The sequence below is a fragment of the Pleurodeles waltl genome, chromosome 1_2 (assembly GCF_031143425.1).
Source record: "Pleurodeles waltl isolate 20211129_DDA chromosome 1_2, aPleWal1.hap1.20221129, whole genome shotgun sequence".
Lineage (NCBI taxonomy): Eukaryota > Metazoa > Chordata > Amphibia > Caudata > Salamandridae > Pleurodeles > Pleurodeles waltl.
The window spans coordinates 96827751-96847194 of record NC_090437.1 but is presented as its reverse complement, the minus strand read 5'-3'; the positions used below and the strand labels follow the sequence as shown (position 1 = coordinate 96847194).

General features: G+C 44.5%; 1 protein-coding gene across 1 annotated transcript in view; it reads right to left on the bottom strand.

Moving 5' to 3' along the window:
* Window positions 1-19444, bottom strand: part of LOC138297135 (neuronal acetylcholine receptor subunit alpha-7-like) — a 2137462-nt gene that overhangs the window by 682624 nt on the left and 1435394 nt on the right. The window contains exon 6 of the mRNA XM_069236631.1: window positions 1975-2142. Within this exon, the coding sequence (XP_069092732.1) occupies window positions 1975-2142 (168 nt within the window). The remainder of the gene's footprint in view (window positions 1-1974; window positions 2143-19444) is intronic.

Here is a 19444-nt window from a genome sequence, read left to right as displayed (position 1 = left end):
GGTGGATGAACATTTTTTTTGGAAAGTTTCGTGAAAATTAATCAAATGGTACCAAAGTTATTAGCAAACAAAAAAAGCTATCCCTGATGGTAACTAGGCCCTAACTGTAGAGTGGCACCACTGTGTATTTATAGCTAGGTCAGAGTTTCCATTGGATGAGTGTTTTTTTTTGCTGTTTCGCAATTCTGCATGAAATCTTTCACAATATATGGGCCTAAATTGCCATCAAAAGGTTCAGGTGATATTATAAACTGCAAGTTTAAAAGGCTAATCATTTATAATTGTCACCGGAACCCTGACTATTGTTCTGTAGTTTTCTTTCAATTTCTGGTTGCACCAGGGGGCAGAAGGGATTTGATTCTTGGCTTCCAGAAGCACATTTGTCAAAGATATCACAAGTCACAATGGAGTGAATGGAATTAGCAGAGTGACACGTTCTTTATGTGGAGGCTTAATTATATGGCGTGAAAGGTAATGCATACAAAAAATCATATTACATACAAGAAGCATGGTGTTATTAGCAGAACATGAGTTTGTTTTGGTTCGTATGAGAAATTCACCAGTAATAATTCGCCCAGCTAGAGGCTGTATTATTGTCATGTGATTCGTATAGTACTAAAAGAATATGGCATCCAAGGAGTGTCTTTTCAGTGTGTGGAATTGTTAAAGTGAGGTTAAATGAGTAGCTGTGCTGGAAACTTGTAAGAGGATAAAGGATCGTTGTGGATTTCCAGCCAAACACCGATTTAGTGTTTTACGAGCAGCCTGCCTCCCAGTTTGGCAAAGGTTACTATCTTCACAACTCATGAAGACTACCATCTGCCATCTTTAGATTTCACCGCCAGCAGAGCAGTGATCTCTGTGACTTCAGAGGAACAACCATGCCAAGTTTGGTGCACTAGTACAGTAGTTTGTTGTTGAAAAAAGAAAATGTCTCGTAGACGCTAGCCGTTTTCTCTGAGGGTGTGGAGGTCATTTTTCTTTTATTTCCCTCCAGTATGACCAGATTATTCCTGGTGGTGATGGACAGAAAAACAAATCAACAGACCGTCCCTCTAAACAGGGCAGCGGTCAGATGTCCTTTCTTCAACAGGCCCTACTCCACTCACCTGTCAGAGTGAGCTTTCGTTCGGCAGAGCCAGCACAGTCCCTCCTTGTCTGGGAGATAGTCGTCTGCCTGACTCAAAATAGAGAAAGTGCACAGAGAGTTTAATAGACAGGGTCCCCAACACATTTATGGGGAGTATCCTGTCCATCAAACTCTAAATCCGTCCCCACACATTCAGATAACATAGAATAGTAAAAGATAAAAAATGGAAATCAAGTTGATTGACAAGGTAAATTCAATGTTGGACTGAAAGTGAATTAGGTCAAGGTAGCTAATAAAATAGCAACAGTCCAGTTTAGAAGTCAGGGCAAATGCAATGAAAATAAAACGGATATTCCCAACTAAAACTAAAGTTGCCTGGAGGAGCATGGACATTACTGGTTGCAGGCAGTTGGCTTAAACCAGTTTTCAGAAAACCTTGGAATACCAATTTACAAGTCAACTAGGAAGGCAAAAATTATAACACAATCTAAATATGTGATCAGTACTGCCCAGTTGTGTAACTGTGAGCACTAGGAGACATGGTTCTTATTCTCACATTATCAATCATGAGAGCAGAATATGCGAAAGCTCTCCAGGTGTGCTCAAATGAGTTATGGGTATTACACCTGTAATCAGTATGACTTTAAATCATTTCACTTATCATACGTATTATATGTATTTTCGGTTTATATTTCACCTCAAGAGCAAAACATACCTATATATTTTTTCTGAAAATTAACTATTACATATTTCCCTCCCTGGTACTGAAGCCGTCCTAATCCTGAGATGGCTAATGGAATCTTCCTGTTAGCTAACATCGTTCACATGTCTTGCACAGGGAGAAAGGTAACTGGAATAATAACAAACCTGACACGAGTACTTACCCACTAAATCCCATTCGCCATTAGAAATGTAACTCGATATGTCAGCTTCAAGCATCTGCAGATCTATATGCCAGCCATTGTAGGTCCATGAGCCAAACTTTAAATGGCATTTTTGAACATCGAACGGAAACCAGCGGACATCAATGTAACAAGTGCTCTTCAAAATACCTTGAAAAAATACAAATAGAGTATGTACATTAGTGAGAATGCGTTGGGGTACAATCTTATTAACTGTGTCTCTTTATCTTTATTTCTCTAAGCATGGCAGCACTGATACTTTGGGTGTTGTATCTAATATTGTTATGCTAGTTGGAGGTAATAGCTATTAATATTTAAAAGCTCTAAATCAGTGGTTCTTAACCTTTTGACTTCTGCGGGCCCCCACTTAACTATTACTGAAATCCAGGGATCCATACTGAATTATTATAGGACCCCCCACCCCCTTCCCAGAGTCATTGCAAAAAGCCAAGGACCTGGGCTTAAGCAGTTCCAATGAGTTGAACCTCAAAACAATACACTAAAACACAGAAACATATATGCATCAAACAAATTCCCAAATTATGAAATATTTAATTTAATTAATAAACCAATATAAAAAAACAAAATGGCAGTTTTAATGGGAAGCTTGAAGCTTCCCTAAATTCAATTGAGCCCACCCACTGTTCATACTATGCAGTGTTTGATGTTCGTGCACTGTTCCCACCAATCAATCTGTGGATACCCTCACGTTAAGAACCGCTGCTTTAGATCAACATTGGGGTCTCGCCACAAAGGCAAGCATTTAAGATCAAGATGCGTGACGTGGGTCCTGATATATGAACGTCTATTGTGGTCGGAAAGCCGGGGACCTTGCAAAATCGCGAGCTGTTTGCTGCAATACACCATATTGCAATGAAGCAAAAACCCATTTCAAGTCCGAGAAGTCTTTCTGACTAGCGGTCCATTCAACAGAAAGCTGGCATTTAATCAGCACCCCTTTCTACTTTGTGAGCTGTTTTTCAATGCATCAGTGCAGTCACAAACTATCGATTAGTTAGCAATACCCGAAAGGAGATGGGAACAGATTTGCAGGCATTCCCAGAGGAACAGAGTGCTCATTGTGAATGGTGGCTGCTGGCACTGGGGGAAGTCTGCAGCAGTTTCTGGACCTTGCATGCTCCTTCCAATTCCATTTGCCGAATTCTAGCTTTTTTTTTTTTTAAAGTAATCACTGCATCTTCGAGGTTCGGGATGCTTGTTAAAAATGTCAGCATTCGGGGAATACAGATGAGGGAGGTTGGTGTCTTCGGCAGACCTCTATATATGCACTTGTAGGCATTTGCAGTGGGTCACAGAAAGGCTCCTGCTTCATGATGTATGACCACAGTATCAAGTTCCAAATATCGTAAGGAAAATGTTCTTTTTTCAAAAATATTGAGAGTCAAAATATTGTATAAAACTAAACATTTTTCTGGTTTAATAGTATTGCGGTACCAAGCATAGTATGGCAATATATTTTGGTATTTATTAGTGCTAGTGTTAATATCCCTTTATATCCTTTATTATTTAAATTTGATGTCAGTTGTGATATTTTGTGATTTTGTTCATTTTTGAGGCTTGGTAATTAGTGTATTTTTTTGTTTTCAGAACTTTTTGTTTACTTGTGGGTTCATGCTAATTTTATATGGTTGAGGGATACGTTGGGGGTTTGACTATGTAGTGCTTAATTACATTTTTGTGCTTAGGGGATTCACTTTAAATGATATTATTAGTTTTATTGGTGAATCTTTTATTGTTTTACCATTTTTATTATGACTGTGAGAGTAGTCTGACCATGCGTTGAGGAGTTGTGTGTTTTGTAAGATATGCCCCATTCTAAGATGTCATGCAGATAAATATGCCATCTTTTCGGTGCAACTGTACTGTACTGCACTGCAGTAGTGGATTACGTGCTCCAGTACAACCAGGACTGTTTTAAGTACTGCTGTACAGGCACTTCTATAACTGCGCCTATGTACTTTCTTTGTCGTTAGGCCATCTACTGTTTATGACTGTGAAGTAAGACAAGCTTCAGGGTTAAAATTCATGATTTAAATAGCCAAAATAAGAAGTGTTTTTTAGTACAGTCTAGAGCCAGATTTTTGCGAGTGCGTTTAACGTTGTTGATTATCTCGTAGTGCATCAATTGGATGTTCTAACTGCTGCAACAATATAAGAGCTCTTCTTTTCTCTAAGCTATAACCATTTGTACGAGTCTGGATAACGGGCCGCATCCTATTTCTATCTGTACTAGCTGCACTGAGCTAGAACCAACACTCAGAGACTTTGGCAGGCTCTTCTGCCGAGATGGAAGCACCGAGCTGCAGCAGCCGGGAGACCTTCGATGAGTTAAAGCTGATCAGTGTCCCCTAGACTATGTCAAAGATAGACCAATTCTTCCCAGCTACAACATTCACAGTAGCTTTACCTGGTTGTTACACACTGAGCACCTACCCCTTCCATGGTTAAACCTCACTGGGTCACAGCCCTCACCCATCTTAGTCACTCAAAAGGAAGCTTGTGAGCCATCAGGCATGGACGTCAGTTAGGGGTCGCCAGGGGTCGCAGCTGCGACCCCTGGCTTGCCCCTTGCTACCCCTGGCACTGGCTTTGTGACCCCTGGCCTCAGAGGTGGCAAAATAAGTGCCAAGAACACTGAGGCGGCTCCACATTCCATATTTACAGCACGTTTTACTTTACACTCATAGAGAATAATATTCTATTATTCACTATGAGTGTAATAAAACCAGACAGCACATTTAGCTGGCACGTTACCTTTGGTGGCAGCTGTAGTAAGTAAAACATTTGTAAATGTATGTTGTGTGTGCACTTGTGGGTTAGAGTGTTTATGTGAGTTAAGACCGCGTGTGTGAGCATGTGTCTGTATGTATAAGCATGTGTGTGTGAGTGAAAGTGAGTAGTAGTCAGTGACAGGTAACGATTGAGACTGTGTGTAAATGAGGCCAAAATGTACTGTTCTTTGATGCAAAGGCGGAGCTGCCTGAAGATGCTGTGCTGTCTTATGTCAAAGGGAGAGAAACAAATGCACAATATCTACTGATATATGGTGCATTGATTCTCTCCTTGTGCACAGGTGCACTTTTGGTTGCAATGCACACACCCTTGCGCCATAGTTCCAGTACAAAAACTATGCTTTGGCTTTTCCCACTTTGTGTGTATGCTGTACAATGCTGCACATATGCAAAGTTGGAAAATGAGGAGAAATTAAAACAATTCTGCTTCGAGCAGTCATAAGCTTTTGGTGCATATTCCTCTCTACCAATGTTTCTAGATAGGGAATTGAGTCAAAACCCCTAGGTTACTGCATGGGAATACCCATGCACCATCAATGGGACAACTACTGCAAAATAACACAAAGCAGTGCATAACACAAATTTGCATTACTTTGGGGGTATTATCCAACACAAATCAAGATATGCGATAGATAGTAAATCCCACCCTAACCTACTTAACCTACTTTTCACCTAATCTGAAACACAAAAGGAACACATAGACGGTGCAAAGCATTAGTAAACTTGTCAGGAAGTATGAGTGAGATTAAGAACGAATGCAAATGAATGAGATTGAATAAGAATGAGTGTAAGGGGGTGTAAGAGAGTGGAAGTGTGATGTTGGGAGCCATGTTATGTGGCTTCCTGAAAAACATCTGGGTCAAGGATCATGTGATGTCACTTCCTGTGATGTCATTAATGTCAAAGGGTATGTGATGTCACTTCCGCTTTGGCGTTTTGGTGAATCAACGCCAGTGTCTTCAGGTCTTGGTGATCATGTCAAGCAGCAACTCACTCCTGAGTTCTCCCCCATCAGCAACAAACTGCATTGTTCCACTAGCCCAGCAACACTAATCTCAGCATGCAGCCACAAGAAACCATATTCTCACATCACAATCCTACTGCCTATCCCCAGTATGAACATAAAGGTGGGTCTGGTTGCTTAGTGAACTAATGTTTCCACTGTAGGGGCCTATGATTGCCCTTATGGTCACAGGTTCAAATTCTGGTAGGTCCACTCAGCCTTTCATCCTTCTGAGGTCAATAAAATGAGTACCTTGAGTTCTGTAACAACAAACATATGTTGTTCAGCGCCAATATACCCTTCTGGGCGAACGTGTGCTTTACGAATACACATGTTATGTTTTTTGCTATGCTACAAATTATCCAATGGAGCCATGGTTATCTTTAATGTTGCATTAAGACATTTCAATCAAATTACCAAATCTACAACTGTAGAACTTCCACACCTATCTTTAATTCAATAGCAATAAAAGATAGTCACTTTTCACAAAGGTACTTATTTGCAAAAAAATGTGACAGACCACAGATGCTGAATTTTGCACAGGTTTACACTAGTCTTTTTTCCTACAGTGTCACTCACAATCGACTGTTACATTCCTACCAAGATGACACATAAAAGTCTGGGATTGCTAAGAAAAGTTTGCTTTGCCTACTACTTTTATGTATTCTGTTACTTACATTCTGGAATGCATAAAGGTATTAAGAGGACTACAAGTATTAGAATGCAAAACACCTATACTCAATGATCTACTTATGCATAGAGCTGGAAACCTGAAAGCTTTGTGACTATTGACATACCTTTTCTCTCACCAAACCTGAGAAAATTGAGATGAACCTACCATTGTCCAAGCAATTACTTAAGTTGCCCCAGACAAGGACGTGCTACTGGTTTGCAAGTCAGCAAATTCATAGAGAATCGTGTCAAGTGTTCAAGCATGAGCTGAGCTATTGATTGTTTTTAAAATATTGTACTGCCATTAAACAAAGAACAATACAGACTTATGGCATCACGTTTCTATGAGCTATTAAGAAGCATACTGGGTTCTGGGTAAAATCCGACCAGCATTATTGAAGCGTATGTTTCCCCTCATCCCCATCTCAGTCTGCCTGGACAATGCCTACTGGTTCGATGCATTTAATTTAACTAAACCTTGGTGTTCCTGTTATGTGGGTGTGGTCTTGGTTATCCTATATTAGTTAGTGTGAGCATGGCATAGCTGTGGGGCCATATCACGTCAGAAAGACTGCGGTGGATCACATGCTGGTTTGCCGACATCATGACGTCTTAGGAGGCCAGCGATGTGCCTTATGTGTATTTTGTTTGTGCAGGACAAATGTGCTCAATGCTGTGACATGGCTGGAACCTTTGTGGTTGGCAGAGGTGTAAGTTATGCATAATATGAGGCAATCACAAGATAAACCCACACTTTTAGTGTATGTTTAATATTTTTTTGTTAGTCACACACTGCAAGTGTATTTATAGTTGTGGTGTTTGTATGCCTGTTGTGGCTGTCCTATCTTTTTATGCGCAGACTTCTCCGCAGTTGTAAAGATACTACCTGTAAACAAAACTACACTTGTAGTTTGTGAATAGCAAAAAATAGTAAATGTACACCGAAAGCGGACATTTACTTTTGTGACTAATGCCAAGAGTGTTGATAGGTTGTGGCGGTTTGTCTCTGTTGTAGTGGTGACGGTTTGAACTATTTTTCCCATGCCAAGAGTAAGACCAGAGAAGAAGAAACCAGGTAGCAGTGCTGTCCCTTCCATCTCAACCCAGTATGTGGCCTTCTTCACCCATTGAACAATTAGAAGACCTCCGACCAGCATCTATGTCATAACTACCTGGGATCTTCTTCTCTGGTCAGGGACTGAGACCCAGCCAGCATGCTTAAGGTCTTAAGACTTTTGTCCTCTTCACTGTCTCTTCAAATAGTTCTACTATTCTCCATCAGCACGTTGATACTATCATGGTGCAAGGGTGCCTGCGTTACAGGCATGCTTGTTTTTGTGAAGGTAGGGACATCTTCCTGCAAAAAAGCAGCCCTCTTTGGGTTTTTCTCCTTTCTACGTACATATAGGAAGAGGAAAAAACTGAGAGACATATAGAGATATCTCCTCGTTACACCTCGCCTGGAAAGAAAAAGCATTCTGACGCAATCCCAGGTTTACTAGAATTGGTAAATCTGGGAATGCTTCACAATCATGGATGGATGCGTAGGGGCCCCATGGTTCACCCATAGAATCCCTAGGCATAGTAACGCAAGGCAGCCACTTGCGCTGCCTTGCTGTATCCCAGATTTACCAAGCCACACAGGGACACGCAAGGTGTCCTTGCGTGCCTTGGTAACTGTCATTATAAGCTTTGCGTCATCCTAAGTCCCTTTGTGTGGAACAAGGGTAATGCAAAACCCTTGATAAATATGCCCCTTTGTTTAAGAGATGGCTGCGGTCCCCTAGAGCAACGTCCACTTTCAAATGAGTTTAAAAAAAATCACAAAAGAGATGGGATCACAAGGGGGACCCTTTCCCATTGAGAATGAAATTGCAGTCACAAGCCATTGACTCGTAAATTCTAAATCGCAAATCGGACCGGGCCAAGACCAGGCTAGTCTTCATTTGTCATCACTCAGAAGAGGACAGGCCGGGAATACCCTCTTTCAAGGAAGCTTTGTTGATACTATTGCCAAGACTCTAAGTGTATTTATATCCTACATTTTTGCTGGCTCCCTGTCTTCTCTTCTGCCTCTAACTTTGTGGATCATACCAGTAGCCACCGCTAGCGTAGACGCCCTAAAAGTGCTCTTTCCAAATTGCGGTTTGGTATGCATTTCTATTCCCATTTTACGATTCTGCAATCAGTTGTCAAATTACAAACTGTGTTTAGTCCATATTAAAAAGCCATTTAGCAATTGCAAACCCAGTGATTTAAAGAATCATAGGGTTTACAACCGCTAATAGCTCTGTGTGCACCACAATGTGTTTTGTTCCCAAATGATATTTGTTATCCTAAACCTATTTCCACACTTATGCTGATGTTGCACTAAAGGTGGTTATTTAGCTAAATGTAATTTGTCCTTATATGTGATTTCGATCCTACATTTGACACTATAATCCTGCATAGTCAGAAACGTGATTTGTGCTTTTGAAGATTTCCACATTCAAGATGCTGTTTCACCAATAGTAATTTCTCACCTGCAAGATACAAGATCAAGCTTATGCACACACTTTACTAAAAAATGGTGACATATTGTTCCTTCATTCTCTCTCTGTACTGAGTGCTGTGTATTGCTGCTTTCCATGTCGAATTTGCCTCAATAGCTCTCCTCACTTTGCATGTGAACCTATTACAAACTGAGCTTCGCATCACACCGGAGAGAAAGCTGCAGGTAACAAAACCTGAAGGATGCTGTTTTCATAGCCTGTCCAAAACTGCTCTCAAATACAAAACATTTTGAAGACTAATAGCCAATCTCGAAACCGTAATCAGTGACAAATACCACAGACTAAGTCTAAGTTCATTTAAATTGGCCTACTCTTATGTTTTGTTTTATATTAAGACCAGACCCCTTGGCCAATACACTATTGTAGGAGGCTGGACTGGCTTGTAGTGAGTACCAAGGGGTACTTGCAACTTGCACCAGGCCCAGGTATCCCTTATTAGTGTATAGGGTGTCTAGCAGCTTAGGCTGATAGATAATGGTAGCTTAGCAGAGCAGCTCAGGCTGAACTAGGAGACGTGTGAAGCTACTACAGTACCACTTAGTGTCATATGCACAATATCATAAGAAAACACAATACACAGTTATACTAAAAATAAAGGTACTTTATTTTTATGACAATATGCCAAAGTATCTTAGAGTGTACCCTCAGTGAGAGGATAGGAAATATACACAAGATATATATACACAATAGCAAAAATATGCAGTATAGTCTTAGAAAACAGTGCAAACAATGTATAGTTACAATAGGATGCAATGGGGAAACATAGGGATAGGGGTAACACAAACCATATACTCCAGAAGTGGAATGCGAACCACGAATGGACCCCAAACCTATGTGACCTTGTAGAGGGTCGCTGGGACTATTAGAAAATAGTGAGAGTTAGAAAAATAACCCTCCCCAAGACCCTGAAAAGTGAGTGCAAAGTGCACTAAAGTTCCCCTAAGGACAAAATAGTCGTGTTAGAGGGAAAATGCAAGGAAAACACAAATCAGCAATGCAACAACGATGGATTCCTGACTGAGGGTACCTGTGGAACAAGGGGACCAAGTCCAAAAGTCACAAGCAGCTCGGAGATGGGCAGATGCCCAAGAAATGCCAGCGGTTGGTGCAAAGAAGCTCTTACTAGGCTGAAGAACTGTGAATACTGCAGGAACGACAAGGGCTAGAGACTTCCCCTTTGGAGGATGGATCCCCCACGCCTTGGAGAGTCGTGCAGAAGTGTTTTCCCGCCGGATGGACGCCAACAAGCCTTGCTACACGCAAATCGTGCGTTTGGCGTTTTTTGGACGCTGCTGGGGCCCAGGAGGGACCAGGAGGTCGCAAATTGGACCTGCAGAGAGAGGGGACGTCGAGCAAGACAAAGAGCCCTCACTGAAGCAGGTAGCACCCGGAGAAGTGCCAGAAACAGGCACTACGAGGATGCGTGAAACGGTGCTCGCCGAAGTTGCACAAAGGAGTCCCACGTCGCCGGAGACCAACTTAGAAAGTCGTGCAATGCAGGTTAGAGTGCCGTGGACCCAGGCTTGGCTGTGCACGAAGGATTTCCGCCGGAAGTGCACAGGGGCCGGAGTAGCTTGCAAAGTCGCGGTTCCCAGCAATGCAGCCCAGCGAGGTGAGGCAAAGACTTACCTCCACCAAACTTGGGCTGAAGAGTCACTGGACTGTGGGGGTCACTTGGACGGTGTCGCTGGATTCGAGGGACCTCGCTCGTCGTGCTGAGAGGAGACCCAAGGGACCGGTAATGCAGCTTTTTGGTGCCTGCGGTTGCAGGGGGAAGATTCCGTCGACCCACGGGAGATTTCTTCGGAGCTTCTGGTGCAGAGAGGAGGCAGACTACCCCCACAGCATGCACAAGCAGGAAAACAGTCGAGAAGGCGGCAGGATCAGCGTTACAGAGTTGCAGTAGTCGTCTTTGCTACTATGTTGCAGGTTTGCAGGCTTCCAGCGCGGTCAGCGGTCGATTCCTTATCAGAAGGTGAAGAGGGAGATGCAGAGGAACTCGGCTGAGCTCATGCATTCGTTATCTAAAGTTTCCCCAGAGACAGAGACCCTAAATAGCCAGAAAAGAGGGTTTGGCTACCTAGGAGAGAGGAAAGGCTACTAACACCTGAAGGAGCCTATCAGCAGGAGTCTCTGACGTCACCTGGTGGCACTGGCCACTCAGAGCAGTCCAGTGTGCCAGCAGCACCTCTGTTTCCAAGATGGCAGAGGTCTGGAGCACACTGGAGGAGCTCTGGACACCTCCCAGGGGAGGTGCAGGTCAGGGGAGTGGTCACTCCCCTTTCCTTTGTCCAGTTTCGCGCCAGAGCAGGGGCTAAGGGGTCCCTGAACCGGTGTAGACTGGCTTATGCAGAATTGGGCACATCTGTGCCCAACAAAGCATTTCCAGAGGCTGGGGGAGGCTACTCCTCCCCTGCCTTCACACCATTTTCCAAAGGGAGAGGGTGTCACACCCTCTCTCAGAGGAAGTTCTTTGTTCTGCCATCCTGGGCCAGGCCTGGCTGGACCCCAGGAGGGCAGCTGCCTGTCTGAGGGGTTGGCAGCAGCAGCAGCTGCAGAGAAACCCCAGGAAGGGCAGTCTGGCAGTACCAGGGTCTGTGCTACAGACCACTGGGATCATGGAATTGTACCAACAATGCCAGGATGGCATAGAGGGGGCAATTCCATGATCATAGACATGTTACATGGCCATATTCGGAGTTACCATGGTGAAGCTACATATAGGTAGTGACCTATATGTAGCGACGCGTGTAATGGTGTCCCCGCACTCACAAAGTTCAGTGAATTGGCTCTGAACAATGTGGGGGCACCTTGGCTAGTGCCAGGGTGCCCTCACACTAAGTAACTTTGCACCTAACCTTTACCAGGTAAAGGTTAGACATATAGGTGACTTATAAGTTACTTAAGTGCAGTGTAAAATGGCTGTGAAATAACGTGGACGTTATTTCACTCAGGCTGCAGTGGCAGGCCTGTGTAAGAATTGTCAGAGCTCCCTATGGGTGGCAAAAGAAATGCTGCAGCCCATAGGGATCTCCTGGAACCCCAATACCCTGGGTACCTCAGTACCATATACTAGGGAATTATAAGGGTGTTCCAGTAAGCCAATGTAAATTGGTAAAAAGGGTCACTAGCCTGTCAGTGACAATTTGGAAAGAAATGAGAGAGCATAACCACTGAGGTTCTGATTAGCAGAGCCTCAGTGAGACAGTTAGTCACTACACAGGTAACACATTCAGTCACACTTATGAGCACTGGGGCCCTGGGTTACCAGGGTCCCAGTGACACATACAACTAAAACAACATATATACAGTGAAAAATGGGGGTAACATGCCAGGCAAGATGGTACTTTCCTACACAACCCCCCCCAAACGAAGGACAATAAGACTAGCCATTACCTGATGAGTCTTCATTGTCTAAGTGGAAATATCTGGAGAGTCCATCTGCATTGGAGTGGCTACTCCCAGGTCTATGTTCCACTGTATAGTCCATTCCCTGTAGGGATATGGACCACCTCAACAATTTAGGATTTTCACCTTTCATTTGTTTTAGCCAAAGTAGAGGTTTGTGGTCTGTCTGAACAATGAAGTGAGTGCCAAACAGGTATGGCCTCAACTTCTTCAGAGCCCAGACCACAGCAAAGGCCTCCCTCTCAATGGCAGACCAACGCTTTTCTCTAGGGGTCAACCTTCTACTAATAAAAGCAACAGGTTGATCCTGGCCCTCAGAATTAAGTTGTGATAGGACTGCCCCTACTCCTAATTCAGATGCATCAGTTTGGACATAGAATTTTTTAGAGTAACAAGGGCTTTTCAGGACAGGTGCAGAGCACATGGCCTGCTTCAGCTCCTCAAAAGCTTTCTGACAGTTTGCTGTCCATAATACCTTTTTAGGCATTTTCTTGGATGTGAGGTCATTAAGAGGGGCTGCAATGGAGCCATAGTTCTTAATGAACCTCCTGTAATACCCAGTGAGGCCTAGGAAGGCTCTCACCTGAGTCTGAGTGGTAGGGGGAACCCAATCAATAATAGTTTGGATTTTCCCCTGAAGTGGTGCAATCTGTTCCCCACCAACAAGGTGTCCCAGATAAACCACCTTACCCTGCCCTATCTGGCACTTTGAAGCCTTGATAGTGAGGCCTGCCTTTTGCAGGGCCTCTAAAACTTTCCAAAGGTGGACCAGGTGATCATCCCAGCTGGAGCTAAAGACAGCTATATCATCCAAATATGCTGCACTGAAAGCTTCCAGCCCTTGCAGGACTGTGTTCACCAACCTCTGAAAAGTGGCAGGTGCATTTTTCAGACCAAAAGGCATTACAGTAAACTGGTAATGTCCTCCAATGGTAGAAAATGCAGTCTTAGATTTAGCATCTTCTGACAATTTGATCTGCCAATACCCTGCAGTCAAATCAAAAGTGCTTAGATACTTGGCAGATGCCAGTGTATCTATGAGCTCATCTGCCCTGGGTATAGGGTGAGCATCAGTTTTGGTTACCAAGTTGAGACCTCTATAGTCGACACAAAACCTCATTTCCTTCTTTCCATCTTTAGAATTGGGTTTTGGTACCAGTACCACAGGAGAAGCCCATGGACTGTCAGAGTGCTCAACCACTCCTAGTTCCAACATCTTCTGAACTTCTTGCTTTATGCAGTCCCTGACATGGTCAGGCTGCCTATAGATCTTACTTTTGACAGGTAAACTGTCTCCAGTATCTATAGTGTGCTCACACCAAGAAGTGGTGCCTGGCACAATGGAGAAGAGTTCTGAAAATTGTCCTAGGAGATTTATGCAATTGTCTTTCTGCTCAGCAGTAAGACAATCAGCCAAAACTACACCTTCCACAAGAGCATCTTGTTCTGTGGAAGAGAAGAGATCAGGTAGAGGATCACTGTCTTCTTCCTGTCCCTCATCTGTTGCCATGAGCAGGGTGAGATCAGCCCTGTCATAGTAGGGTTTCAGGCGGTTGACATGGAGCACCCTAAGGGGACTCCTGGCAGTGCCTAAGTCAACCAAGTAGGTGACTTCACCCTTCTTTTCAACAATTGTGTGTGGACCACTCCATTTATCTTGGAGTGCTCTTGGGGCCACAGGCTCCAAGACCCACACTTTCTGCCCTGGTTGGTACTGAACCAAAACAGCCTTCTGATCATGCCATTGCTTCTGGAGCTCTTGGCTGGCCTGAAGGTTTTTACTGGCCTTTTTCATGTACTCAGCCATCCTTGATCTGAGGCCAAGTACATAATCCACAATATCCTGCTTAGGAGCTTTTAAAGGTTGTTCCCAACCCTCCTTTACAAGTGTGAGTGGACCCCTAACAGGGTGTCCAAAAAGAAGTTCAAAGGGGCTGAAGCCCACTCCTTTCTGGGGTACCTCCCTGTAGGCAAAAAGGAGGCATGGTAGAAGGATATCCCATCTCCTGCGGAGTTTTTCAGGGAGTCCCATAATCATGCCTTTGAGAGTTTTATTAAATCTCTCCACCAGTCCATTTGTTTGTGGATGATAGGGTGTTGTGAACTTGTAAGTTACACCACACTCCTTCCACATGGCCTTTAAGTATGCAGACATGAAATTGCTTCCTCTGTCTGATACTACTTCCTTTGGGAAGCCCACCCTGGAAAATATTCCCAGGAGGGCCTTTGCCACTGCAGGAGCTGTAGTGGTCCTTAAAGGAATAGCTTCAGGATATCTTGTGGCATGGTCCACTACCACCAAGATAAACCTATTGCCTGAAGCAGTAGGAGGGTCAAGGGGGCCAACTATGTCAACCCCTACCCTTTCAAAGGGAACCCCAACCACAGGCAGTGGGATAAGGGGTGCCTTTGGAGTGCCACCTGTCTTGCCACTGGCTTGACAGGTTTCACAGGACTTACAAAATTCTTTTGTGTCCTCAGACATCCTAGGCCAATGAAACAGTGGTACCAATCTGTCCCAAGTTTTCATTTGACCCAGGTGCCCAGCTAAGGGAATGTCATGTGCCAGTGTTAGGAGGAACTTTCTGTACTCCTGAGGAATCACTAATCTCCTGGCAGCTCCAGGTTTAGGATCCCTATGCTCAGTGTACAAGAGGTTGTCCTCCCAGTAAACTCTGTGTGAGTCACTGACATCCCCATTAGCCTGTTTGACAGCTTGCTGTCTGAGACCCTCTAATGTGGGACAGGTTTGCTGTGCCACACTCAGCTCCTCTCTGGCAGGCCCCCCTTCACCCAAAAGCTCAGCAGTGTCTGCTTCCAGCTCCTCTGGTGTAGGTTCTGCACAGGGAGGGAATTCTTCTTCCTCAGAAGTAGAATCCACTGTAGAGGGAGGGATAGTAGGAAGTGGTTTGCTTCTACTAGCCCTAGCTTTAGGGAGCACTTGGTCCATTGTTCCAGGATCCAAGCTTCCCTGTCCTTTTTGCTTTTTGGCCTGAGCCCTTGTCAAAGCAAAAATATGCCCTGGGATGCCCAGCATTGCTGCATGGGCCTCCAACTCCACATCTGACCAAGCTGATGTCTCCAAATCGTTCCCTAATAGACAGTCTACAGGTAAATCTGAAGCTACCACAACTTTCTTTGGACCAGATACCCCCCCCCAGTTGAGATTTACAACAGCCATGGGGTGGCTTTGTGTTATGTTGTGAGCATCGGTTACTTGGTACTGGTGTCCAAGTATGTGTTGTTCAGGGTGCACCAGTTTCTCAATCACCATTGTGACACTGGCACCTGTGTCCCTGTAGGCCTGGACCTCAACACCATTTATTAGGGTTAGTTGCTTGTACTTCTCCAAGTTATGGGGGCAAGCAACCAAAGTGGCTAAGTCAATAGCCCCTTCAGAGACTAAAGTAGCCTCTGTGGTCTCCCTAATTAGACCAACCCCAACTAAATTACCAAAAGTGAGCCCAGCTACTCCCTTGGATTGGCTATTAGTAGGTTTGCTCCCACCACCACTGCTATTAGTAGGGACACTAGGTGTAGCAGTAGGGGTTGTAGTGGTAGGAGCTGTGGTGCCTTTCTTTGGACAACTGGGATCTGTTGTCCAATGGCCTTTTATTTTACATAAATAGCACCATGGTTTCTTTTCCTTGTTCTGATTAAAGGAGGATTTGGGCCCACCACCCCCACCAGAGTGTTTTTGTGGGCCTGATGAAGACTCATTTTTAGATTTGTCCCCACCCTTGTCAGAAGACTTACCATCCTTCTTTTTGTTGCCATCTTTGTCACCCCCTGTATGAACTTTTCTGTTCACTCTTGTTCTGACCCATTTGTCTGCCTTCTTTCCCAATTCTTGGGGAGAGGTCAGATCAGAGTCCACCAAGTACTGGTGCAACAAATCAGACACACAATTATTAAGAATATGCTCTCTCAGGATCAAGTTATACAGGCTGTCATAATCAGTAACTTTACTGCCATGTAACCACCCCTCCAAGGCCTTCACTGCCTGGTCAATGAAATCAACCCAGTCTTGTGAAGACTCCTTTTTGGTATCTCTGAACTTTATCCTGTACTGTTCAGTGGTTAAGCCATAACCATCCAGGAGTGCATTCTTAAGAACTTGGAAATTGTTAGCATCATTTTCTTTTACAGTAAGGAGCCTATCCCTACCTTTTCCAGTAAATGATAGCCATAGGATAGCAGCCCACTGCTTTTGAGGGACATCCTGTACAGCACAGGCCCTCTCAAGTGCAGCAAACCACTTGTTAATGTCATCCCCCTCCTTGTAAGGGGGAACTATCTTATGCAGATTCGTGGAATCATGCTCTTTTGCAGGATGACTATGGGGAATACTGCTGCTGCCACCATGGGTATCTAAACCCATCTTCTGTCTTTCCCTCTCTATTTCTAAAGACTGTCTATCCAAATCCAGCTGTTGCTTCTTGAGCTTCAGTCTGGTTTGCTCCACTCTCAATCTATTGAGCTCCCTTTCTAACAATCTGTCATCAGGGTGGGTGGGAGGGACATTTCTAGATACAGAGGTGTGATGGGAATGAACAGAAGGAGACCTGTCCCTTACCAAGGGCACCCTAACAGCTTGGCTACCAGTATAATGTGAGAGCACATCCTCAGTATGATGTGATTCAACCTCTGTACCAACTATGCTAGACTGTCTAGTAATGGGCAGGCTGAGAAGTTTCTTTCCTGAACCTTTTCCTGGGGGAGTCCCTGGATCAGATTGAGAACCATTAGCTACTTTTTCTACAGATTGGGCACTTATGGCCTTATCCTGTACTCTAAGCATATTAATTAACAGTTCTAAGGAAGGATTCTTCCCTACACTCAAACCTCTCTCTATGCAGAGACTCCTTGCTCCTTTCCAGCTAAGGTGATCATATGCAAGTTTGGACAGTTCAACTTTTTGGCCTGTGCCAGACATTTTTAGAGAGAGTTAATATGATAGACAAAGAGAAAAAAGTTTTCAGAACTTTTTGGAAAGACAGAAAAAAAACTTTTAAAACTTTTAAGAACTTTTTGAAAGTTTAGAAGTACTTTTCAGCACTTAGAAAAGAGTGAAAAGAGGAAATGCAAAACTTTTTGGCTATGTGTATATACACTGACCTTGTTTTGTATATTTTTCTCTTATGAAAAGTACAATGACAAGAGTGGTAAGTAGTCTCAAAGCACTTATCCCACCGCTGCACAACCAATGTAGGAGGCTGGACTGGCTTGTAGTGAGTACCAAGGGGTACTTGCACCTTGCACCAGGCCCAGGTATCCCTTATTAGTGTATAGGGTGTCTAGCAGCTTAGGCTGATAGATAATGGTAGCTTAGCAGAGCAGCTCAGGCTGAACTAGGAGACGTGTGAAGCTACTACAGTACCACTTAGTGTCATATGCACAATATCATAAGAAAACACAATACACAGTTATACTAAAAATAAAGGTACTTTATTTTTATGACAATATGCCAAAGTATCTTAGAGTGTACCCTCAGTGAGAGGATAGGAAATATACACAAGATATATATACACAATAGCAAAAATATGCAGTATAGTCTTAGAAAACAGTGCAAACAATGTATAGTTACAATAGGATGCAATGGGGAAACATAGGGATAGGGGCAACACAAACCATATACTCCAGAAGTGGAATGCGAACCACGAATGGACCCCAAACCTATGTGACCTTGTAGAGGGTCGCTGGGACTATCAGAAAATAGTGAGAGTTAGAAAAATAACCCTCCCCAAGACCCTGAAAAGTGAGTGCAAAGTGCACTAAAGTTCCCCTAAGGACAAAATAGTCGTGTTAGAGGGAAAATGCAAGGAAAACACAAATCAGCAATGCAACAACGATGGATTCCTGACTGAGGGTACCTGTGGAACAAGGGGACCAAGTCCAAAAGTCACAAGCAGCTCGGAGATGGGCAGATGCCCAAGAAATGCCAGCGGTTGGTGCAAAGAAGCTCTTACTAGGCTGAAGAACTGTGAATACTGCAGGAACGACAAGGGCTAGAGACTTCCCCTTTGGAGGATGGATCCCCCACGCCTTGGAGAGTTGTGCAGAAGTGTTTTCCCGCCGGATGGACGCCAACAAGCCTTGCTACACGCAAATCGTGCGTTTGGCGTTTTTTGGACGCTGCTGGGGCCCAGGAGGGACCAGGAGGTCGCAAATTGGACCTGCAGAGAGAGGGGACGTCGAGCAAGACAAAGAGCCCTCACTGAAGCAGGTAGCACCCGGAGAAGTGCCAGAAACAGGCACTACGAGGATGCGTGAAACGGTGCTCGCCGAAGTTGCACAAAGGAGTCCCACGTCGCCGGAGACCAACTTAGAAAGTCGTGCAATGCAGGTTAGAGTGCCGTGGACCCAGGCTTGGCTGTGCACGAAGGATTTCCGCCGGAAGTGCACAGGGGCCGGAGTAGCTTGCAAAGTCGCGGTTCCCAGCAATGCAGCCCAGCGAGGTGAGGCAAGGACTTACCTCCACCAAACTTGGGTTGAAGAGTCACTGGACTGTGGGGGTCACTTGGACGGTGTCGCTGGATTCGAGGGACCTCGCTCGTCGTGCTGAGAGGAGACCCAAGGGACCGGTAATGCAGCTTTTTGGTGCCTGCGGTTGCAGGGGGAAGATTCCGTCGACCCACGGGAGATTTCTTCGGAGCTTCTGGTGCAGAGAGGAGGCAGACTACCCCCACAGCATGCACAAGCAGGAAAACAGTCGAGAAGGCGGCAGGATCAGCGTTACAGAGTTGCAGTAGTCGTCTTTGCTACTATGTTGCAGGTTTGCAGGCTTCCAGCGCGGTCAGCGGTCGATTCCTTATCAGAAGGTGAAGAGGGAGATGCAGAGGAACTCGGCTGAGCTCATGCATTCGTTATCTAAAGTTTCCCCAGAGACAGAGACCCTAAATAGCCAGAAAAGAGGGTTTGGCTACCTAGGAGAGAGGAAAGGCTACTAACACCTGAAGGAGCCTATCAGCAGGAGTCTCTGACGTCACCTGGTGGCACTGGCC